Source organism: Salmo trutta, chromosome 39 (assembly GCF_901001165.1).
Source record: "Salmo trutta chromosome 39, fSalTru1.1, whole genome shotgun sequence".
Classification (NCBI taxonomy): domain Eukaryota; kingdom Metazoa; phylum Chordata; class Actinopteri; order Salmoniformes; family Salmonidae; genus Salmo; species Salmo trutta.
In genome coordinates, this window is record NC_042995.1 from 7,153,824 (window position 1) to 7,179,460 (window position 25,637).

A 25,637-nucleotide genomic window follows, 5' to 3' on the forward strand; every position below is an offset into this window, starting at 1 on the left:
CGTCATGTTCTACCTACCTAGAAAACATTATCTGAAGTCAGCCCCGTTTATGTCGACTACTTTCCAAGTTTCTGAAATCACTTCGATGTTAACTATTTAAGTAAACTTACCTGCTATATCGTGGACTTCCACTGTATAACTTCACATGCGTTCTGCTGCGTTCTCGACCTCCAGCACAATGTCCAAGTCACATGCATCCTTCAAACTAATTAGGCATGAATGCGTCCTGCAAGAAAAAAAACTCACTGGGAGTGTGGTGTATTAAATTAAATTATTAGAAAATACTTTTTTTTTTTGACAAAGGCCCGCTTATAGTCTACTTAGAATACACCCCTGATGCTGACAAAAAAAACGAAGTACAAACTGTTAAAAAACTTGACTTTATTATTAAAGAGATGACAGGATGTTTGTGTCCATGGCATGTCATTTCTATACATCTGTGCTATACAATGGACAGGATTTACAGACAGAGGTCTTCCGGTAGCATCTTCTCTTGGCACGCCCTGATGACAACTTGTGAATGGAAAGAAAGACAGGGGAGCCTGCTTGGAGGGGTTAAAACACTAAAAGGGTGCATCTCTAACTCTGCATCTCAAATTGCGCCCTATTATATATGGTGTCATTTAGGACGCATCCAATAGCTGCATTTCCTCCTTTCCTTCATCTGATCTGCTGACAGCTGAATGAAAGCAAGTCCTGGTAAGCGTCTTCCATTTCACTTTCAGATCAGTGAGAAGGGAAGGAGGCGAGGAAGCCACCTCTGACTATTGAGATGCACCCGAATACTACAGTACACTCCATCATGGGAGGGTTTAGAAAGGCTAGTTATGTCACCATTCAGTTACCATTCCACTTGTATCTTCTTCAAGGTTTAATGCAGTATGACAAAAGTATTTTCCCAGGTTTGTCTGAGTGGTCAGGAGAGAAAAGTGGCATAAGTTGGGTGCAACACGTTTGACAAATCTGTCTTGTAAGGAATTGAGCTGGTTCAACATGACAGTTTGACATGCAGAACAGAGGCCACAGTCTGCAAGGAGAATCAAGAGAAACCCAGTTAAATAATACAAAACACTAATACAATCCTAACGTCTGTCAGTCTTTTAGCCTTAGGGGCTGTGGGCATTGTTTATGAATCTCTTTAGAGAGGTGGGTGGGAGCCTGCTGTGTTGGTTCCATAATACAGTTGTTAAACAGCTATAACAGTGTTTATTAACAGTTATAAAACACACCGCAGACTTTAAGACACTGGTATGAAAAAGAAACAAACGTCAGTAAGAAAAACGAAACAAAATTCAAATATTCACAGAACATGTAAACAAACCAATCAAATCAAGACATTCTGTTCATTATCAAATGTACAATATGGAATTCACACGGTGATGGTAGCCTATCAGACACCTCGAAGAGGTGAGGGTGAACACAGCTGGATGCTGGAGGCAGAGTACTAAAATGACAGGCTTCTAAAACCACATCTCCCAAGAGGGGACTGTGAAAGAGTGGGAAACGTGGGTGTGTGTGTGTGTGGTGAATTGAACGTGTGTGTTTGTTTGTGTGAGTAATTTGCCAATGACATTGGGGGAGGCGGCAGGGTTTCAAAATGTTCTGTTTGTTTATGTCATAGTGAAATGAATCCCAGTTAGCCCTATTTGTCTTGAGGTGTTAAAATGCAGGGCCAAATGGAATCTGTGAAGTCACCACTACATCATCCTCTTATGGTGCATTCAAGACAACTGGGAATTCTGAAGAAAAAAAACTAGGTCAAATCATGGCGTTGGTGATCTTCAGGTCGGAAAGTCGGAGCTCTGGAAAGAAGCCCCGAGTTCCCGACTTGGAATTCCGAGTTGGATGACCGTTCAAAACGATTTTTCCCATTTGGAGCTTGTTTTATACCGAGTTCCCAGTTGTTTTGAACGCACTGAAGTCAGAGATATCAGAGTTCCTAGTTGTTTTGAAAGTGGCATTATCTCCACCTGGCTCTATTATGTCATCACAACAGATTCCATCTAGCCCTACTTTGATGTCATCTTCATGTCATATATAAATACTATCAAGGCAGATTCCGTGTGGCTCTCTGTCCCTATGTTGTGACATGGTGGTGTGCGTCAGGTCAGATGTTGGAGGGCCGTCGGCCCCTGGTGGCCCCCAGCGAGGCCCTCAGACGGGGGTCTCTGGCCCGGTAGTGCTCGTTGAAGTCCAGTCTGAAGCTGAGGAAGCGCAGGCTCTCGTCTGGACTAGTCATTATCAGCACCAGGAACTGCTGCACTATGCCCTGAGAAGGAGCACAACCAACCACAGATTATACACTGAACACTACCACAGACAACCAGACGGTCCTATCCACTGAACACTACCACAGACAACCAGACGGTCCTATCCACTGAACACTACCACAGACAACCAGACGGTCCTATCCACTGAACACTACCACAGACAACCAGACAGTCCTATCCACTGAACACCACCACAGACAACCAGACTGTCCTATCCACTGAACACCACCACAGACAACCAGACGGTCCTATCCACTGAACACTACCACAGACAACCAGACGGTCCTATCCACTGAACACTACCACAGACAACCAGACGGTCCTATCCACTGAACACTACCACAGACAACCAGACGGTCCTATCCACTGAACACTACCACAGACAACCAGACGGTCCTATCCACTGAACACCACCACAGACAACCAGACAGTCCTATCCACTGAACACTACCATTGACAACCAGACGGTCCTATCCACTGAACACCACCACAGACAACCAGACGGTCCTATCCACTGAACACTACCACAGACAACCAGACGGTCCTATCCACTGAACACCACCACAGACAACCAGACAGTCCTATCCACTGAACACTACCATTGACAACCAGACGGTCCTATCCACTGAACACTACCACAGACAACCAGACAATCCTATCTACTGAACACTACCACAGACAACCAGACGGTCCTAGTGAAAGCCACTGTAGCAGTAAGAAGAGAGTAAGACCCATACCTGGTAGAAGTGTGTTAGTATCCGTAGCTGAGAGCGCATTTTTGGTATGGTCTCCTGGAACTCTTGGATCCTCCTGTTCTCCTCTGCCTCCTGTTCAGCCGTCACGCCCCACTCACCCTGAAAACACACAGGCAACATTAGAGGTGTCAAGTTCCAGACGGAACTTTGTTGCTGCAGCATCAGTGTGGTATGAAAGTGTGGTACCAGAAACCCTACACCCACTCCAATTTGCATACCGCCCCAACAGATCCACAGACGATGCGATCTCTATTGCACTCCACACAGCCCTTTCCCACCTGGACAAAAGGAACACCTATGTGAGAATGCTATTCATTGACTACAGCTCAGCGTTCAACACCATAGTGCCCTCAAAGCTCATCAATAAGCTAAGGACCCTGGGACTAAACACCACCTTCTGCAACTGGATCCTGGACTTCCTGACGGGCCGCCCCCAGGTGATAAGGGTAGGTAACAACACATCCGCCACGCTGATCCTCAACACAGGGGCCCCTCAGGGGTGCGTGCTCAGTCCTCTCCTGTACTCCCTGTTCACTCATGACTGCACGGCCAGGTACGACTCCCAACACCATCATTAAGTTTGCCGATGACACAACAGGGGTAGGCCTGATCACCGACAAGAACGAGACAGCCTATAGGTAGGAGGTCAGAGACCTGGCCCTGTAGTTCCAGGACAACAACCTCTCCCTCAATGTGATCAAGACAAAGGAGATGATTGTGGACCACAGGAAAAGGAGGACCGAGCACGCCCCCATTTTCATTGACGGGGCTGTAGTGGAGCAGGTTGAGAGCTTCAAGTTCCTTGGTGTCCACATCACCAACAAACTAACATGGTCCAAGCACACCAAGACAGTCGTGAAGAGCGCACGACAAAACCTATTCCCCCTCAGGAGACTGAAAAGATTTGGCATGGGTCCTCAGAACCTCAAAAGGTTCTACAGCTGCACCATCGATAGCATCCTGACTGGTTGCATCACTGCCCGGTACGGCAACTGCTTGGCCTCCGACCGCAAGGCACTACAGAGGGTAGTGCGTACGGCCCAGTACATCACTGGGGCCAAGCTACCTGCCATCCAGGACCTCTATACCAGGCGGTGTCAGAGGAAGGCCCTAAAAATTCTCCAGCCACCCTAGTCATAGACTGTTCTCTCTGCTACCACACGGCAAGCGGTACCGGAGCGCAAAGTCTACGTCCAAGAGGCTTCTAAACAGCTTCTACCCCCAAGCCATAAGACTCCTGAACATCTAATCAAATGGCACACCCAGACTATTTGCATTGACCCCCTCTTTTACACCGCTGCTACTCTCTGTTGTTATCATCTATGCATACTCACTTTAATAACTCTACCTTCATGTACATATTACCTCAACTAACCGGTGGCCCCACACATTGACTCTGTACCGGTACCCCCCTGTATATAGTCTCGTTATTGTTATTTTACTGCTGCTCTTTAAATTAATTGTTACTTTTATTTCTTATCTGTATTTTTTTAACTGCATTGTTGGTTAGGGGCCCGTAAGTAAGCATTTCAATGTAAGGTTCTAGTCTGTTCTAGTCGGTGCATGTGACTAATACAATTTGATTTGAAAGAGTAACCAGTGCCATCTCTTCACTTCAGTAAATGGGTAACTAACACCCATTCTAAACTGTTTCAGATTCCCGCTCTATGACCCCAGCATTCTCCCCATAGAGACATGACCTTTAATGTCTTCTCTACTCACATACTTCTCATTCATGTAACACTCAATGCCCAATATTTAAAGTTAATATAAAATCCAATATCCCCCCCAATCACTGACCAACAGCTTCTGTCACCCCAAACCCTTTTACCTTGGACCTCAGTCTTATTTACAAGCTATTAAAAGAGAAACTTGGCAAACCCGGAGGCGGTGTTTGTTTTTCTAAACACTTAGAGTTTAATAGTCTGATGCTCAGGGCCTGTTAAATCAATAGAATGACAACACCACCAGCATGGCCAATGGCCATTAAGCAGGGAACTTGAGTTGGCCCCTGGCTGGGTTCCAGACGACTTAGAACAAACAGGACATGGGACTCTCTGAAGACTACATGGCCCTCCAGTTGCGCTCTATAACTAAAAGTTATCATCATTATAAGTAGGTGAATTGGGCCAGTACACACCGGTACTGAATACCAACACCTCAAATGTTCTACTGCTTGAGTACCGGCACCTCTTATAGAATATTGTCTTAAAAATATTGCAGAGTACCGGAACCTAAATATAAAGAGTTAGGGCTGTGGCGGTCACGAAACTTCATCAGCCGGTGATTGTGAATATAAGCTATGTGCTTAATATTAGGAAAGTTTAAAAATAAAATATAGTAGGCCTAGCCAATAGAAAGCTGATGGGAACCTCCTCTTTTTAATAGAAGCCATCACTCTGTTTTCTCACGCAATTGCATAGCCTATAGAAATGTTACGCAACATGAGCTCTCATGAAGGGTTTGATTAGATTTTCGAATACATTTGCATTGGTGTTAGTGATTAGAGGGACAATAGAGTGCTGAGCACCAGGCAGTTAGTAAGTTTGGTAGGCTACTAATGACCATCAGCAGCATCAGAGCTTGGAGAAGCCTAGTTACCCTGACTAAACGGTCACGTGGAATTTGACTGCCTTCATGACTCGTGACCGCCGGTGTGGCAGTAATATGGTCACCGTAACAGCCCTAAGTGCTGGCACCCATTTCAGTCCACTTCAAGCCCTGATCCTTCTACCTCAGAATCCCTCTGCTTCTTCCGCTCCTCGTACTGCAGCCGCAGGGTGAGTTCCTCCAGGGCAGAGCGGTACAGAGAGTCCTGGGCACTCTGGAACTCTATGATCTGGTCAAAGATAGCCCTCAGCTGGTTCAACAAGGACTGGAGAGAGGATAGCGGGAGAGAAAAACATTTTAGATTAGAGTTTATTAGTCACATGTACAGGGTCGCAGATGTAATAGCTGGGTACAGGAAAATTCTTAAAGGGATACTAAGAGATTTTGGCAATGAGGCCCTCTATCTACTTCCCCATAGTCAGATGAACTCGCTGATACCATTTGTTAAGTCTCTGCACGCACTTTGAAGGAAGTTGCTAACTACCGCTAGCGCAATTGCTAACTAGCGTTAGCACAATGACTAAGTCTATGGGTATTCTGCTAGCATGCTAGTAAATACTGCAATGACTGGAAGTCTACGGGTAACACTAGTTAGCATTGGGTCACGAAACTACCTCCAACTTCCTTCATACTGGACACAGAGACATGAAAGTTTAACCACAAGTTCATCTGACTCTGGGGAAAATAGATAAAGGGCCTAATTGCCAACATCCCGAAGTATCCCTTTAAGCGCGTGCAGGTCAAAGAGAAGTGGATGTCAGTAAGTGTCTGTTAGAGTGTATGAGCATACGTGTGTGTGTGTGTGTGTGTGTGTGTCTCACCCTGCTGTTGGTGTCCAGTAGGCAGCGGGAGATGACAGAGTCTAAGAATTCTTCGTGGGCAGCGATGATGTGGTCTAGATCCTGGGCCTTCTCTACCTTGTTCCACAGCTCATCCCAACAACACTCTAGCACCTGTACACACACAGCCAGAGACCCAGACAGCCAGAGACCCAGACAGCCAAGGGAGGAGGGAGAGTGTGAGAGGGGTGAAAGAGGACTAGAGAGGGAGAGGCTAGGTGAGCCCAGTGGTCTCAGATAAATTAATGAAAAGTACGGCCCCCGACCTCAAAGGTGATGTAGTACTGCATCTGGTGGATGAAGTGGACCATCTCATTGGCCAGGATGTGGCACTGGTGCAGCACGCCAGACAGCTCTGTAACACAACATCTAACATGTTACCCTGGCTGCCTCATCTACAGCTCTTTGGTACATGACTCCCTCTGCTGGAGGTGAGAGGGAACTACATGGTTGTGTGTGTGTGTGTGTGTGTCCTCACCTGGCATGCTCTTAAGCAGCTTGGCGTTGCACATCTGTCCCTTCCAGATGTCGGTGAGGATGTACTCCATACGCTTGGCTCGCCACAGGAAGTTGAACACCCGCAGGTAGTGGCTCATGCACTCCCGCGTAAACACCTGCCACAGCCAGAACCAGCGAGAGAAACAGAAAGCAAGAAGAGAGAGACAAAGGAGACAGAGAAATGAGAGAGAGAGAGAGAGAGACACAAATTAGACAGAGAAAGACAAAGGAGACAGAGAAATGAGAGAGAGAGAGAGAGAGAGAGAGAGAGAGAGAGAGAGAGAGAGAGAGAGAGAGACACACACAAATTAGACAGAGAAAGATAAAGGAGACAGAGTGAAGAGAGAGAGACTGAGTGAACACCCGTCACAGGGAAGCACAGCATTTACACATGTTCTCTCACCACCTCAGAGAACAACACAAAACCAGTCAGCACTTGACTTCATCTAACATGGTTGACTGGTGGCCTGTGAGTGAACATGTATAACAGAGCAGAAAGAAACAACGATCTGAAGCTCCAGGTGGGCTTTTATGGATGAATGAAGAGGAGAAGCTTATTGGATTGTTTGTGAGGGTGTGTGTGTGTGTGTGTGTGTGTGTGTGTGGAGAGAGACAAGGCAACACCAGATAGGATGGTATGTGTATGTACATAAAGTGCTGTGGTTACCGTGGCGATAGGACCCTCTACGTGGTAGTCTAAACTGAAGACGTCCCAGCCCGTATCCCCGGGAGACACCTACAGAAGGAGCACAGATGGGTGACCAGGCTTTAGTTCAGAGGGATAACATGGTGCCAAGTTGACAGTTTGAAATCCAATAGGTAACTCTGACACGTGTACATCCAGCATCCAGACATCAACCATCTAGGCTACAGCTCAGAGGGCTAACACAGTCTTGAGCCACGGGTTACCAGGTTGTGTTTCAAACCCGTGACTCAATACCGTGTTAGCCCACTGAGATAAAGCCTATGACAGTAGTAATGGTATGAGCTGTAGCCCATGACAGTAGTAATGGTATGAGCTGTAGCCCATGACAGTAGTAATGGTATGAGCTGTAGCCCATGACAGTAGTAATGGTATGAGCTGTAGCCCATGACATTAGTAATGGTATGAGCTGTAGCCCATGACAGTAGTAATGGTATGAGCTGTAGCCCATGATAGTAGTAACGGTATGAGCTGTAGCCTATGACAGTAGTAATGGTATGAGCTGTAGCCCATGATAGTAGTAATGGTATGAGCTGTAGCCCATGATAGTAGTAATGGTATGAGCTGTAGCCCATGATAGTAGTAATGGTATGAGCTGTAGCCCATGATAGTAGTAACGGTATGAGCTGTAGCCCATGATAGTGGTAACGGTATGAGCTGTAGCCCATGACAGTGGTAATGGTATGAGCTGTAGCCCATGACAGTAGTAATGGTATGAGCTGTAGCCCATGACAGTAGTAATGGTATGAGCTGTAGCCCATGATAGTAGTAATGGTATGAGCTGTAGCCCATGATAGTAGTAATGGTATGAGCTGTAGCCCATGATAGTAGTAATGGTATGAACTGTAGCCCATGATAGTAGTAATGGTATGAGCTGTAGCCCATGACAGTAGTAATGGTATGAGCTGTAGCCTATGACAGTAGTAATGGTATGAGCTGTAGCCTATGACAGTAGTAATGGTATGAGCTGTAGCCCATGATAGTAGTAATGGTATGAGCTGTAGCCTATGACAGTAGTAATGGTATGAGCTGTAGCCTATGACAGTAGTAATGGTATGAGCTGTAGCCTATGACAGTAGTAATGGTATGAGCTGTAGCCTATGACAGTAGTAATGGTATGAGCTGTAGCCTATGACAGTAGTAATGGTATGAGCTGTAGCCTATGACAGTAGTAATGGTATGAGCTGTAGCCTATGACAGTAGTAATGGTATGAGCTGTAGCCTATGACAGTAGTAATGGTATGAGCTGTAGCCTATGACAGTAGTAATGGTATGAGCTGTAGCCTATGACAGTAGTAATGGTATGAGCTGTAGCCTATGACAGTAGTAATGGTATGAGCTGTAGCCTATGACAGTAGTAATGGTATGAGCTGTAGCCTATGACAGTAGTAATGGTATGAGCTGTAGCCTATGATAGTAGTAATGGTATGAGCTGTAGCCTATGATAGTAGTAATGGTATGAGCTGTAGCCTATGATAGTAGTAATGGTATGAGCTGTAGCCTATGATAGTAGTAATGGTATGAGCTGTAGCCTATGATAGTAGTAATGGTATGAGCTGTAGCCTATGATAGTAGTAATGGTATGAGCTGTAGCCTATGACAGTAGTAATGGTATGAGCTGTAGCCTATGACAGTAGTAATGGTATGAGCTGTAGCCTATGACAGTAGTAATGGTATGAGCTGTAGCCTATGACAGTAGTAATGGTATGAGCTGTAGCCTACCTCCAGCAGGCGTACGTCCAGTCTCTTGAGGATCTCAGCGTTGTCATACTGGGCGTTGGTGGCCCTCACGGCTGTCTCCAGGATGCCGGTCAGGTTGTGCTGGTACAGAGTGGTGGCTGGGCGGGCCAGCTCTGGTCTGAAGGGACAAACACTAAGGTCAATATATATGACGTATAGGATGGGGTGGGTGGGTGTGTATATTTGTGCGTACCCCTCTGTACACCTGTGTGTGTGTGTGTGTGTGTGTGTGTATTAACTTTAGCAGGTCCATGAGGTGGCGTATGAAGTCTCCCTGGCCCAGCAGCAGGTATCGTCTCATGGCCTGCAGGTGCTCCAGCAGCAGATAGTTCTGGTTGAGGACATTCAGCAGGTACTTGCTGGTTTCAAAGTAGGCTGCATCTATCTTCCCCTGGAACGCCCCCTCCAGGTCTGATAACAGCTCTGCAGCTACAGAGAGAGAGCGGGGGAGAGAGAGGACGGGGTGCGAGAGAGGGAAGGGGAAGAGAGAGAGTTATTATCTGTGGTCATTATGTGGGTACTGGAGTTGGCACTACATGATGCATATTAAACTCATCTCTCAGACAGTTTGCTGAACTCTGTATCTATAATTCAAGATAGAGTCTGCATCCCAAATAGCACCCTACTCGCTTCATAATGCACTACCTTTGACCGGGGGCTTCATAATGCACTACCTTTAACCCATAAGGTTATGGTCAAAAGTAGTGCACTATAAAGGGAATAGGGTGGCATTGGGACAGACAGGGTAAAAATACAACCCCTCCCCTTCCAAAGCCAGTCAGTGTGCAGTCATTCCCCTCAAGGACGAGGCTAAGGAAGGAACTGGAAAACCATTGATCAGCGACGGAGAGAGGAGTGAGACTAAATCCAGTCGATACGACAGTAAGTACCATAACAGTACAACCAGTTCTGATGCCAAACAGATCAATGCAGCTCTGCTCTCACTAGCTACAAACACTACTATGGCAAGACCAAGGCTTCTCTACTCCTTCGAAAGACACTGCCTGCTCAATACACACTCTGAAGGTATATTATGTAGAAATGTGTACCAAACACCAAATGCCAGTGTTGTATTGAGCTAGCCCCTTTCACAGTGTGTTGGGGTGGGGGAGAGAGGTCAGAGAGCGTACCATCTTTGGGGGAGTCTGTAGACTTGGAGGCCGGGGTGATCTTCCCTGGTGAGGTTCTGTCATGGCACACCTGATGCAGGAAGTTAATGGACTTTCCAATGAGCAGAACCTACAGAGACAGAAGAGAAAGAGAGAGCGAGCAAAAGTGACATGTGAATGCAAAGCTTGTATTTTTTACGTTGAGGATGAGATAATTGGTGTTCGTGTGTACCTTGCGGGCCTGGTCCATGGTGATGAAGGTGGGTATCATGGACTTCCTCAGTGAGTACTTGTCGTGCCACAGTCTGTCTGTCTTCACCGTGGGGTCAGACGCCACAAAGAACTGCAGGGAGAGGAATCCCCATACCCATCATAATCACACCTTAAAAGACATGACTCAACTACACTGCGTACACAATTATTAGGCAAGTGAGTATTCTGATCTTATCATTGTTTCTATTCACATTTTCGAACTCCAAACCATATAAACTTGAATGCTTATTGGATTTAATCATTTTCAGGTGATATGTATTTGTGTAATGAGGGAGGGTGTGGCGAAAGTGAATAACACCTTATATCAAGGTCTGCATAATTATTAGGCAGCCTCATTACCTCAGGTAAAATGGGCCAAAAAAATAAATTTAACTGACACTGAAAAACCCAAAATGTAAAATGCCTTTCAGACGGATGCGACACTCTTTAAATAGCTAAACTATTGAGGCGTGACCACCGGACAATCAAACGTTTTGTTGCGAATAGTCAACTGGGGCGCAAAAAACGCATGGGGAAGAAAAGGCGCAAATGAACTGCAAAAGACTTGAGAAGAATTAAACGTCAAACTTCCAGGAACCCATTATCCTCCAGTGCCACCGTATTCCAGAACTGTAACCTACCTGGAGTGTTCAGAAGTACAAGGTGTCAAGTGCTCAGAGACATGGCCAAGGTCAAGAAGACTGAAACAAGACCATCACTGAATAAGATTCACAAGTTGAAGTGTCAAGATTGGGCAAAGAAATACCTGAAGACAGATTTTTCAAAGGTTTTATGGACAGATGAAATGAAAGTGACTCTTGATGGACCAAATGGATGGGCCCGTGACTGGATCAGTAACGGACACAGGGCACCACTTTGAGTCAGGTGCCAGCAAGGTGAAGGAGGGGTACTGGTATGGGCTGCTATCATTGAGGATGAGGTAGTTGGACCTTTTCGGGTTGAAGATGGACTGAAACTCAACTCCCAAACCTACTGCCAGTTTCTGGAAGATTCTTTTGTCAAACAGTGGTACAGGAAGAAGTCCTCAGCATTCTAGAAGGCTTTGATCTTTATGCAGGACAATGCTCCATCACATGCATCCAAGTACTCCACTGCTTGGCTAGCCAGCAAGGGCCTCAAAGATGCCTGAATAATGACCTGGCCCCCTTCCTCACCTGACTTAAATCCTATTGAGAACTTGTGGGCCCTTCTCAAATGTGAGATTTACAGTGATTGAAGACAATACACCTTTTTGAACAGCATTTGGGAGGCTGTGGTTGCAGCTTCAGCGAAAATTGATCGTGAACAGATCAAGAAACTGACAGGCTCCATGGATGGAAGGCTCATGGCAGTTATTGAAAATAAGGGTGGCTATATTGGTCACTGAATATTTTTGAAAGGCCAAAAATGTTATATAATTGTCATTTTGTGTTACTTATCTGTTACACTTACTCTAAAAATTGAGAATAAACAAGTGAGTTGAGAGAAATTATTTTTGTAATTTAGTTGCCTAATAGTTGTGCATACTTATATATTTCCCTGAGAAAGACAAAAAAACTCACTTTTCCTTTGTTAAACATTCAGGTTTGAGGTTCAATAACATTTTGGATTGACTGAGAGCATTGTGTTTGTTCAACAATAAAATTAATCCCAAGGAATACAATTTGCCTAATAATTGTTTAGCCAAACAACACAGGAGATTACTACAACAATGGATACTTATTACAGTAATGGAAAGAAAGTGAATGGTGGTTCCATCTCTCAATCATGAACTTGATCGTCAATGGTGGTTCAACTTGAAAACCAAAATGGATGCCGATAAATAGACAGTGTTACAAGGTGAATACTTCTCTCCTAGGGAGTATAACAAGAGGGATTGAAAAGCCTTTTAGGTAACAAAAAGTATATCAAGTTTTATTTTAATTTCCACTCTTTTTGTCATAATGAGTGTTTACAGTCTAACACCACCTCCCAGCAGCCCCCGGGGCTGACTGAGGTGCCTGTAAGCTTCAGAGCCATCCCCTCATTCCCCTCTGCTGGGAAGGAACAGCTCCATAACTATCACTTAGCCCTGCTACGGGGAGGGTCAATACAGGGGGTGTAAATACATTGTGCCCTATGAAGCGTTCCCTTTTAGGAATAGCTCGTGAGTTGGTCTTGAAAGCCGCTACAACTCTCCTATTCTCGCCCAATCAGCACTTAGTTTCAGGTACACGGAGTCTGAGAGGGCGATTCAGCAGCAGGTGCATTAGGACTAGATTCACGGTCTTCTACTGTCCTGTAGTTGTGGAGACAGGGAAATGGATGGAGAGCAAGGACAGAGAGAGAAGAGAGGGCCATCACTCAGTTCCACATTACCCTCCTCTCATCCATCTTCATTAGGAAGGCCGCTGTACCCCTCCCTCTCTCCCCCACTCCCGTCCTCCATCTCAGCTCGGAGATGAACCTGTCTGACGTCTGAGTCCACTTCAGCCTGAGCTCAGCTACTACCATCCGGACTCTGACCTTGACAAACTAATGGAAGTGTGTGTGTGTGTGTATTATATCTAAGCAATAAGGCACAATGGGGTGTGGTATATGACCAATATACCATGGCTACGGGATATTCTTACGCACAACGCATCGCGGCGTGCCTGGACACAGCCCTTAGCTGTGCTTTATTGCTATTATAAACTGGTTACCAATGTAATTAGAGCACTAAAGGTAAATGTAAAAGCTGTCATCAAGGCCACCCTAGTTTGAGAAACAGAAACAAGTCCTCAACTGGCAGCTTCATTAAACAGTACCCACAAAACACCAGTCTCAACGTCAACAGTGAGGAGGCGACTCCGGGATGCTGGCCTTCTAGGCAGAGTTCCTCTGTCCAGTGTCTGTGTTCTTTTGCCAATCTTATATATTGGCCAGTCTGAGATATGGCTTTTTCTTTGCAACTCTGCCTAGAAGGCCAGCATCCCGGAGTCACCTCTGTTTACATTGAGACTGGTGTTTTGTGGCCTGTAATCAAATCCACAAATGCTGATGCTCCAGATACTCAACTAGTCTAAAGAAGGCCAGTTTTATTGCTTCTTTAAATCAGGACAACAGTTTTCAGCTGTGCTAACATAATTGCAAATGGGTTTTCTAATGATCAATTAGCCTTTTAAAATTATTACATTTAAAATTATAAACTTGGATTAGCTAACACAACGTGCCATTGGAACACAGGAGTGATGGTTGCTGATAACGGGCCTCTGTACGCCTATGTAGATACAGTGAGGGAAAAAAGTTTTTGATCCCCTACTGATTTTGTACGTTTGCCCACTGACAAAGAAATGATCAGTCTATAATTTTAAAATGGTAGGTTTATTTGAACAGTGAGACACAGAATAACAACAACAAAAAATCCAGAAAAACACATGTCAAAAATGTTATAAAATGATTTGCATTTTAATGAGGGAAATAAGTATTTGACCCCTCTGCAAAACATGACTTAGTACTTGGTGGCAAAACCCTTGTTGGCAATCACAGAGGTCAGACGTTTCTTGTAGTTGGCCACCAGGTTTGCACACATCTCAGGAGGGATTTTGTCCCACTCCTCTTTACAGATCTTCTCAAAGTCATTAAGGTTTCGAGGCTGACGTTTGGCAACTCGAACCTTCAGCTCCCTCCACAGATTTTCTATGGGATTAAGGTCTGGAGACTGGCTAGGCCACTCCAGGACCTTAAAGTGCTTCTTCTTGAGCCACTCCTTTGTTGCCTTGGCCGTGTGTTTTGGGTCATTGTCATGCTGGAATACCCATCCACGACCCATTTTCAATGCCCTGGCTTAGGGAAGGAGGTTCTCACCCAAGATTTGACAGTACATGGCCCCGTCCATCGGCCCTTTGATGCGGTGAAGTTGTCCTGTCCCCTTAGCAGAAAAACACCCCCAAAGCATAATGTTTCCACCTCCATGTTTGATGGTGGGGATGGTGTTCTTTGGGGTTGTAAGCAGCATTCCTCCTCCTCCAAACACGGCGAGTTGAGTTGATGCCAAAGAGCTCCATTTTGGTCTCATCTGACCACAACACTTTCACCCAGTTGTCCTCTGAATCATTCAGATGTTCATTGGCAAACTTCAGACGGGCATGTATATGTGCTTTCTTGAGCAGGGGGATCTTGCGGGCGCTGCAGGATTTCAGTCCTTCACGGCGTAGTGTGTTACCAATTGTTTTCTTGGTGACTATGGTCCCAGCTGCCTTGAGATCATTGACAAGATCCTCCCGTGTAGTTCTGGGCAGATTCCTCACCGTTCTCATGATCATTGCAACTCCACGAGGTGAGATCTTGCATGGAGCCCCAGGCCGAGGGAGATTGACAGTTCTTTTGTGTTTCTTCCATTTGTGAATAATCGCACCAACTGTTGTCACCTTCTCACCAAGCTGCTTGGCGATGGTTTTGTAGCCCATTCCAGCCTTGTGTAGGTCTACAATCTTGTCCCTGACATGGTGGAGAGTTTGGAATCTGATTGATTGATTGCTTCTGTGGACAGGTGTCTTTTATACAGGTAACAAACTGAGATTCATCACATCCCAGCGGGTCAGAAGTTTACATACACTTAATTAGTATTTGGAGCATTGCCTTTAAATTGTTTAACTTGGGTCAAACATTTTCGGGTAGCCTTTCACAAGCTTCCCACAATAAGTTGGGTGAATTTTGGCCCATTCCTCCTGACAGAGCTGGTGTAACTGAGTCAGGTTTGTAGGCCTCCTTGCTCACACACACACTTTTTCAGTTCTGCCCAAATGTTCTATAGGATTGATCCAATACCTTGACTTTGTGGTCCTTAAGCCATTTTGCCACAACTTTGGAAGTATGCTTGGGGTCACTGTCCATTTGGAAGACCCATTTGCGACCAAGCTTTAACTTCCTGACTGATGTCTTGAGATGTTGCTTCAATATATCCACATAATTTTCCTACCTCATGATGCCATCTATTTTGTGAAGTGCACCAGTCCCTCCTGCCACAAAGCACACCCACAACATGATGCTGCCACCCCCATGCTTCACGGTTGAGATGGTGTTCTTCGGCTTGCAAGCCTCCCCCTTTTTCCTCCAAACATAACGATGGTCATTATGGCCAAACAGTTCTATTTTTGTTTCATCAGACCAGAGGACATTTCTCAAAAAAATACGATCTTTGTCCCCATGTGCAGTTGCAAACCGTAGTCTGGCTTTTTTATGGCGGTTTTGGAGCAATAGCTTCTTCCTTGCTGAGCGGCTTCTCAGGTTATGTCAATATAGGACTCGTTTTACTGTGGATATAGATACTTTTGTACCTTTTTCCTCCAGCATCTTCACACGGTCCTTTGCTGTTGTTCTGGGATTGATTTTCACACCAAAGTACGTTCATCTCTAGGAGACAGAACGCATCTCCTTCCTGAGCGGTATGACGGCTGTGTGGTCCCATGGTGTTATAAATTGCGTACTATTGTTTGTACAGATGAACGTGGTACCTTCAGGCGTTTGGAAATTGCTCCCAAGGATGAACCAGACTTGTGGAGGTCGAAAAAAAAAATTCTGAGGTCTTGGCTGATTTCTTTTGATTTTCCCATGATGTCAAGCAAAGAGGCACTGAGTTTGAAGGTAGGCCTTGAAATACATCCACAGGTACACCTCCAATTGACTCAAATGATGTCAATTAGTCTATCAGACGCTTCTAAAGCCATTACGTCATTTTCTGGAATTTTCCAAGCTGTTTAAAGGCACAGTCAACTTAGTGTATGTAAACTTCTGACCCACTGGAATTGTGATGCAGTGAATTATAAGTGAAATAATCTGTCTGTAAACAATTGTTGGAAAAATTACTTGTGTCATGCACAAAGTAGATGTCCTAACCGACTTGCCAAAACTATAGTTTGTTGACAAGACATTTGTGGAATGGTCAAAAAACGTATATTAAATATATGGTGTGTATATTAAATATATGGTGTGTATGCGGCACCTCATGGTAAGTGTCCTCCAGCTCTCCGTCATAGATCCAGCGGTAGAGGAAGTTGAGGATGGGATGTGACACCAGGCTGAGGATGTGCTGCACCAGAGCTCTCATCTGAGGGTCCCCCGTCTTCCCATAGGCATGGACCGCTGACGCCAGTTCACCTCCCTTCCTCCCTACACACACAACATTTCAACCACACACTATTTAAATGGATACTTTGATGGTACCAATCAGCAGGCGCCACAGACCCACACAACTCTACCTTGGCAGAAGTCAACGAGGGCAGCCAGGGTTTTGAGGCGGACTTTAGGGTCGTAGGTCCAGACTAGGAGACGTCTGAGGGTCAGACTGCTCTCCACTCCCAGGTTCACTCCCTGGTCGTCCTCCACCTGCAACTGTCAAACACACCTTCACATGTCCTGTAGCCTACATGGGTTTTTCCTCTTGAAGGGCTAAGAACAAAGTTCATTCACTTGAATAAGGCGGTACAGTGTTTTGAGAGGTAGAGAAAGGTGTGTGTCTTACCTGTGAGTGCAGCACTGCCAGAAGTCTGTAGTATTCCTTCAGTTCCTGGTGCAGGGAGGCACAGAAGCTCTGTCCCACCAGGCCGAAGGCTCGGTCCAGACTGCGCGAGTCAGTGTACTTCCGAATCTTGTTGTGGAGCCAGCCCAGGTCAGCCAATCGGCTACTGGTGTCCCTCAGAGACTTACAGAGCACCACCTAGGGACACACTGGAGAAGTTACAACAGGAGAATGCACACGCAGGCACAAAATACAGGGAATACTGTCAAATTAACCCATTTAATCTGTGAAGGGGTTGCCAGGTTGGTAGTTAATTATCCCCGGGTGTACCATTTGTCCCGTATGGCTCCCCACAGACACGAGACACTCACAATCGGAAAACGGGCCTCTACTGCTGCCAGGTACCATTCAGTCACTCACACACATGTACGCCACAACCCCCCATGACTACAGCAACACCAAAGGAACAGCAGCTCCGCTCTTCAGCCCAGAAACATGAATAGCAACACATCAGCCGTATTATTACAGAGCCATTTGCCAGTTGGAGGACTACTCCAATTCAAGGTTCATCCCTTTCACACCAGTTTGTTCAGACTGAATTTCACTTTTTTTAAATGGTAGTCAGCGTGGCCCTTGTTTCACAGATTGAAGACATTCGCCAAGAAGCCTGGAGCCAAAACTGTCTGCAGTCTCTCTCTGCTGACGGAGTCGTCTTCTGAGGATGAGGTGTTGATACTCACCTTCTCTACTTTAGAAGGAATAATAAAACATGATTGTCTCTAATAATGTTCCATTTCTGTATTCTGTTCTAATTATTCCGGAAACCGTGTTAGATTGAATAGGGCTTATAGCGTAAATGATGACTTCAAAAAGACCTCAGGAAACACCCTTGACGGCTAGATTTGGCTCCAGTGTTCTCGTCCGATACAGTGCTCCTAGGCCAGCGCATTGACAGCAGGCTATATAGAACGCTGAGAAGATGTATAGCTGAAACAGGTCGACTGTAATTTGTAGGAATATTAGAAGGGAGGAAAGTTGTAATGAATCCTTGATGGATGATAGAGGGACGCCATCGACGTGGCTCCTAACCAAAGAGCCAACTATTGATCAGTCGAGCTTTTTACCCCTTTTAGAAACAGATCATCAGCCTTGATGTCAGCAGCACTACAGCTGAATCTGAAAAACGCTGTCGGTCAGCCGGTTCTACAACAGCCATGTCAGGGAGTCAGCTAGCGATGCAACAGGGTAATCTGTCAAAAACTGGTCTAGCTAGTATGGATGGAAGTACGGCGCTGTCTACATTAAACATTTGAGTCATTTAGCAAGACGCTCTTATCCAGAGAGACTTACAGGAGCAGTTAGGGTTAAGTGCCTTGCTCAAGGGCACAGACAGATTTTTCACCTAGTCAACTTGGGGATTCAAACCAGAGACTTTCGGTTTCTGGCCCAATGCTCTTAATCCGCTAGCCTACCTGCCATGGTGCGTGTAAACACAGCATGTTGACTAACTCTAACATATACGCAGTGTACAAAACATTAGGAATACCTGCTCTTTCCATCCCTTGTTAAATCCCCCTCAATCAGTGTAGATGAAGGGCAGGAGACAGGTTAAAGAAGGATTTTTAATGGGCGAGACTAAAGTCTTGAGTTCCTTTGAATGGGGGGGGGTGTACGGTAGTAGGTGCCAGGCACACTGGTTTGAGTGTGTCAAGAAGTGCAATGCTGCTGGGTTTTTCACATAGTTTCCCATTTGTATCAAGAATGGTCCACCACTCAAAAGACATCCAGCCAACTTGACAGCTGTGGGAAGTATTGGAGTCAACATGGCCCAGCATCCCTGTGGAACACGTTTGCCACTTTGTAGTCCATGCCCTGACGAATTGAGACTATTATGAGGGCAAAAAGGGGGTGCAACTCAACAAAAGGAAGGTGTTCCTAATGTTTTGTACACTCGGTGAAAGGTCAAATAGCTTAGGAAGTTGGTCATCAGTTTTTGCATTCGTCAGGGAAATATTTCAGGAACAAGGGGCACGAACTGAAATACCAAAGACACCTTGGCATGGACATTGTTCACGTATGAACGAATGTTCAAGTCACCTTTGAGTCGATCTTGTAGCAGTTGTCTGCGTTGCTCATCTTAATGAACTTGCCGTCGATCCCCTGGAAGACATACAGGATGTCTCGGACCAGCGCAGCCTCACCAACCTCCGCTGGAGAGGAGAAGAAGAACGAGGATTCAGAAAAACAACAAAAAGTAGGACAACATTAACGAAAGCCATAAAAGTTACAGAACCAGTCAAAAGTTTGGACACCTACTCATTCAATTGCTTTTCTTTATTTTTACTATTTTCTACATTGTAGAATAACAGTGAAGATGTCAAAACTATGAATTAACCCATATGGAATCATATGGAATCAAAAGTGTTAAACAAATCAAAATATATTTTATACTTGTTTAACAGTTTTTTGCTTACTACATGATTCCATATGTGTTATTCATATTTTTGATGTCTTCACTATTATTCTACAATGTAGAAAACAGTACAAATAAAGAAAAACCCTGGAATGAGTAGGTGTTGTATCTCTCTATATATCTATTTACGTCAGCCCCCAACCCTGTCAGTGGAGCACCAAGACAAATTAAATACCGGGAGAGCAACTAAACCTTTATGAAAAGAGGCGATTATGTGAGGTGGTGCTTAGTGCAGAACGGGAACATTTCATTGCAGACCTGGTCAATTTCCCTCCGAACTAATCTCTTTCTGTTTAATATTGAGTATTCAGTTCACTGTGCAGAGAGCAAAGTGTCTTTTACCATTACAGGCCCCCTGCCCACCTTCTGCCTACGTTACAAAATCTCCCCCAACCGTGAAGCATGTCCCAGCAACGCCATGTAGTTTCATACACAAAAAGTAGGCCTATACATCCCAACAATGTCAGTCCCCACCCACAACTCACCAGTGAGGTCACCGTCATGGCGTGGCCTGGGGGTCCGGGTGGACAGGGGTGGGGGGCCGAGCGGGGCCCGTGAGGTAGGTGCCAGGGCGGAGGTGTTGGGGAGGGCCCACGCCAGCCGAGAGCCCAGCTGCTGCCCTGCTGTCTGGGGTGGGTGTCTGGAGAGAGCACACATAGAAATGTTTAATGGGCCATTTTGTATGTTTACATCCGTAAACATTTTTCCTCCCCCTCGACATGCATCACTCTTCCCCTATACATTTTGCTTCTCCTAATGCAAACTGTCTTGTAGGACCATTACCATTAATAGCCTGTTAATGAGGGACTCTTGCCTTTCAACAGCAGAGAATGGCTTTAGAGTCACGCCACTGTAGCGATGCCTCAGCTCCAAATGATTTTTATAGCATTGATGATGATCCACTCAACCACTCACTAATCAGATACTTACCCTGGCACTAGACGAGTATAGCCAGAGTAATTATACATAAGTGCTGGTGGGGTTGTGGAGAAGGACATGCATAATTGATGCTCACAACAGAATGGAAATACCCTTCTACGACAAATGGCTACAAAGAAAAATATATTTTTAAACATGTCCTACTAATTTAAGACCCCTTCATATTCTGAAAGTTCATTGGTTAGGCAGGTGCGGTGCTGAGCTACAACAAACGCATGCACTCCCTGCGAGTCCACAGGAACAAGACTGAAGAAAGTCTAGAGTCATGTACGACTGACTACGGCGTCCTGGGTCCTGACCGGACAAACAGGGTTCCATCAATTGGTCTTACCCGGCCAGCAGGGGCTGAGGGGTGGGTGTGGGCCCGTTGAGGGAGTACACCCCCAGGCTGCTGATGCCACTGGTGCCCATGCTGGTGGAGATCTGGGCACCCCCGGGCCCCGAGCGCTCGGTGTAGCTGAGGGGCAGGCTCCCGGGCCGGGTGCAGTAGAACGGGGTGGAGTGGGCGTCCCGGGGGAGGGCCTGGGCAAACAGCGCCCCATAGCTGCCAACCTGGGAATGACACATGCTATCAATAAATTAATAATGTATCAATTAAATAATCAAATGTGGAATAATATGGAACATTTAATAGAATAGCTATTTCTGCTATAAATGGAGTTCTATAGAGCTAACATGGCCGCGATGGAATTACTGTTTGTGATAATGCAGTCTGGAGGATAATAAATGCTTTCATTTTCTGTATCTACAGTACCAGTCAAAAGTTTGGACACACAAAGGTTTATCTTTATTTCTACTATTTCCAACATTGTAGAATAATAGTGAAGACATCGAAACTATGAAAAAACACATATGGAATCATGTAGTAACCAAAAAATGTGTTAAACAAATCAAAATATATTTTATATTTGAGATTCTTCAAAGTAGCCACCCTTTGCCTTGATGACAGCTTTGCACGCTCCTGGCATCTCCCAACCAGCTTCATGAGGTAGTCACCTGGAATGCATTTCAATCAACAGGTGTGACTTGTTAAAAGTTCATTTGTGGAATTTCTTTCCTTCTTAATGCATTTGAGCCAATCAGTTGTGTTGTGACAAGGTAGGGGTGGTATGTAGAAAATAGCCCTACTTGGTAAAAGACCAAGTCCATATTATGGCAAGAACAGCTCAAATAAGCAAAGAGAAACGACAGTCCATCATTACTTGAAGACATGAAGGTCAGTCAAAACGAAAAATGTCAAGAACTTTGAAAGTTCCTTCAAGTGCAGTCACAAAAACCATCAAGCGCTATGATGAAACTGGCTCTCATGAGGACCGCCACAGGAAAGGAAGACCCTGAGTTACCTCTGCTGCAGATGATAAGCTCATTAGAGTTACCAGCCTCAGAAATTGCAGCCCAAATAAATGCTTCACAGAGTTCAAGTAACAGACAAATATCAACATCAACTGTTCAGAGGAGACTGCGTGAATCAGGCCTTCATGGTCGAATTGCTGCAAAGAAGCCACTACTAAAGGACACCAATAAGAAGAAGACACTTGCTTGGGCCAAGAAACACGAGCAACGGACATTAGACTGGTGGAAATCTGTCCTTTGGTCTGATGAGTCCAAGTTGGAAATTTTGGGTTACAACCGCCGTTTCTATGTGAGAGTAGGTGAACGGATGATCTCCGAATGTGTGGTTCCCACCGTGAAGCATGGAGGAGGTGGTGTGATGGTGTGGGGGTGCTTTGCTGGTGACACTGTTGGTGATTTATTTACAATTCAAGGCACACTTAACCAGCATGGCTACCACAGCATTCTGCAGTGATACGCGATCGTATCTGGTTTGCGCTTAGTGGGACTATCATTTGTTTTTCAACAGGACAATGACCCAACACACCTCCATGCTGTGTAAGGGCTATTTGAACAAGAAGGAGAGTGATGGACTGCTGCATTAGATGAGCTGGCCTCCACGATCACTCGATCTCTACCCAATTGAGATGGTTTTGGATGAGTTGGACCGCAGAGTGAAGGAAAAGCAGCCAACAAGTACTCAGCATATGTGGGAACTCCTTCAAGACTGTTGGAAAAGCATTCCAGGAGAAGCTGGTTGAGAGAATGCCAAGAGTACCAAGCGGTCATCAAAGCAAATGGTGGCTACTTTGTAGAATCTAAAATCGAAAATATATTTTGATTTGTTTAACACTTTTTTGGATACTACATGATGCCATATGTGTTATTTCATAGTTCTGGTGTCTTCACTATTATTCTACAATGTAGAAAATAGTAAAAATAAACAAAATCCTGGAATAAGTAGCTGTGTCCAAACTTTTGACTGGAACTGTATATATAGCTATGGTTAGTGTGTGTGTGTTGAGAGCACTATGGTGTAATGACAAGTATACCCACCCTGGACGGTTTCCTGGGGTCCTCACAGAGACTGAGCAGCAGGTATAAGACGGACCACCTGTGTTTCAGCACCCCCTGTTAATGGAAAGCAAAACACACAGATTCTCAATTGGTTCTCCTTTCAAAGCCAATACAAGTATGCATATGCACCAGGGTATTTGGAACAGAAGACTGACCTGAGTCTGCAGCTTTCTGTGGAGCTCAGAGAACAGGGCAGCGTCACCCTCTCTCCTCTGCTTCAGCACTGGAGAACCAAACGACAAGACAAACCGAATCAGACCACTAAATAAACAGACATAGACCAATTCCAAAAACACAAGTTGATTAAAAGGGACTCAACTCCACTCCGAACAAAGGTAAGTGCTGTTTTTTAAACTTTACTATGCTTAGTGATCGATAAGATGGTCATTAGTGACTACAAACAAAATCTATTGAGATTTACTATTATGGAGACTCTTAAACATATTTATTGTCAAATGTACAATGCTGTCGCCTTTAACACGAGACAGAAAAGCTCTACTGGGAAAACAACAACAGAAAGACCACATTAACAAAGGATGCATGTCTGCAAAGGTAACAGAGAAAGCGCAAACCAGTGATGTGCAGATGCCACTTTCGACTGTCGAGATGGACCCTCAAACCTGTCCAGTTTAGGTCACTCACATTATTGTCTCTAATAATAGGTCATAGGTCACTCACGTTCTTTTTTGATCTTCTCTGACACTAGGAACTCATCCCTCTCAATGGTGGGAGCATAGTTACTCCCGACGACTCTCACAGCATACTGGAACTGGTGGGCTACTTCAGCTGAAACGTGAAATAGGGTTGAGTTGAAGTATTGAGCACGGAATATCGGCTTTTCCTAAACCATATGTCACTACTTTGTGAATGAATCTTTCAGGCTGGTTCAAATCTTACAGATGCAGAACGTTTCCCCTCAATCAGTAGCTAGCACCCAATCTTACACTTTCTGGTAGTCAAGAAACGTGGCGAAACATGCCTTCAATTGTGCAGGCAATACCACCTACATTTACATAGAAAGAAAAACGAAATGTCCCTTGTCTGTCACCAATGTTTCAAATATATATATTTGAACTTACTCTGCCGATTGTCTATGGTGTTGGTACTTGAGACAAAATATCTACAGGAAAGTATTATTAAATGACTTCAAAACGCGGGTCTGTGTGTGTTGCAATCAAGATGTGTTTGCTCATGATCAAAAGGCGTGCACAAGACGGTAAGTACCTGCATACTAACAGGTGTTTACATGGTTTTGAGCATGTGCCAGGTGATAGAAAATTCTACTTCAGTACCTGCGCTCTAAAAAGTCGGGTAAACAATACTTTCCGGTGAATATTTTGTCTCATATTTCGAGCAGCTGAAAGACTAACTGCACAGACAACCGGTAAAGTAAGTTCAAACGTAATTGTATTCAACATTCTGGCCTGTAAGGAAAATGTTCACGATTGTGCAGTGCTTTGTTTCAGACTGTATACCAAGAATTGGTATCAAAGTCAGATTTATTAGGAAAACTTTCTGGCAGCCTGGCAAGCCATCCCTAACTAGTTAACTTACTTGAACAAGGCGTGGTTGGACTGTTGTCAACCGTATCTGCAGCTACCTATATCTAGTTATAACACACTTTTGGTAGTTAGCTAGCTAGCTAAAGCCTTGGATGTAGCCATCACCTAAATACAAATAACGGTCGAGCTAACGTTAGCTAGATGGCTAGCTAGTTGGGGACCATTCATAGCCTACCATCTTTGACTTGGCTAGCTAGGTGTACAGTTACTAGCTAGCCTAAGCTAACTAGCATTGGCTGTCATACAAACTTGACTTAACTACCAACTTAGTTAGCTACTGTAGCTAGATGGCGAGCTGAACGCTGGCATACAACTGTTATATCAGCATCACTGTTGATGTTAGCTAGCTAGCAACAGACCAGCCTAGCTGCACATAACCGCGCCTGGGCACTCTAACTAGCTAGCACCATAGCTACCTTCGCTCTTCCCAGTGATCCTGCAGCAGAGACTTTGAAGGAGGACGTTGGGGGACTTTTGATCTAGGCCAGCCATTGCGTTGCAGTCTTTTAAGCGATACTACTGGATGCAGTTGTACCCACTACGATTGTTCTTGCTTTGGGTTTCCACTCTCAGTAACAGCCATTTTAACGGAACCCGCCGAAAGCGTCCTGACTGCAGGCGTTGCTAGCGAGAAGAGATGGGGAAAATACATGAAAATATTACCCTCCAAAACAAGGCAATGGCGCTAAAGGTTCCCATCTCAGTTGATCCTAGCTTTCGCCCCATGCTTATGGTGGTCAAATTGTAAGCTAAGTAGATAGCTAGTTGACTGTTAATTTTGAAATACATTTTCAATGTTAATTAAAAATTATTTTATTGGAATTAATTGCAATGAAGTACAGCCGTATCGAAAGACAGTTATTTTGCATATTTGCATTTCAGAACCAGGAGAGTGGACAGTTCCCAGATTTGGGGAGAATTTCATGACCCAAGTAGTGGACAGCTCTCTCTCTCTCAATTCAATTTCAATTCAAGGGCTTTATTGGCATGGGAAACATAT

At 45.0% G+C, this 25,637-nt stretch overlaps 1 protein-coding gene across 1 annotated transcript; it reads right to left on the reverse strand.

Annotated features, from left to right (window-relative positions):
• Positions 1 to 362: 362 nt before the first annotated feature.
• Positions 363 to 25,637, reverse strand: LOC115179592 (gamma-tubulin complex component 3 homolog). The gene is made up of 21 exons (XM_029741197.1): positions 25,054 to 25,637; positions 23,754 to 23,861; positions 23,231 to 23,298; positions 23,055 to 23,129; positions 20,998 to 21,218; positions 20,213 to 20,367; positions 19,352 to 19,464; positions 17,258 to 17,452; positions 16,995 to 17,127; positions 16,739 to 16,905; positions 10,757 to 10,867; positions 10,546 to 10,654; positions 9,655 to 9,844; positions 9,398 to 9,533; positions 7,640 to 7,708; positions 6,953 to 7,088; positions 6,741 to 6,829; positions 6,457 to 6,588; positions 5,760 to 5,900; positions 3,008 to 3,124; positions 363 to 2,269 (listed from the first exon to the last, which is right to left on the reverse strand). Exons 1-21 carry the CDS (start codon positions 25,127 to 25,129, stop codon positions 2,108 to 2,110), a joined length of 2,703 nt encoding a protein of 900 aa, XP_029597057.1. The 5' UTR covers positions 25,130 to 25,637; the 3' UTR covers positions 363 to 2,107.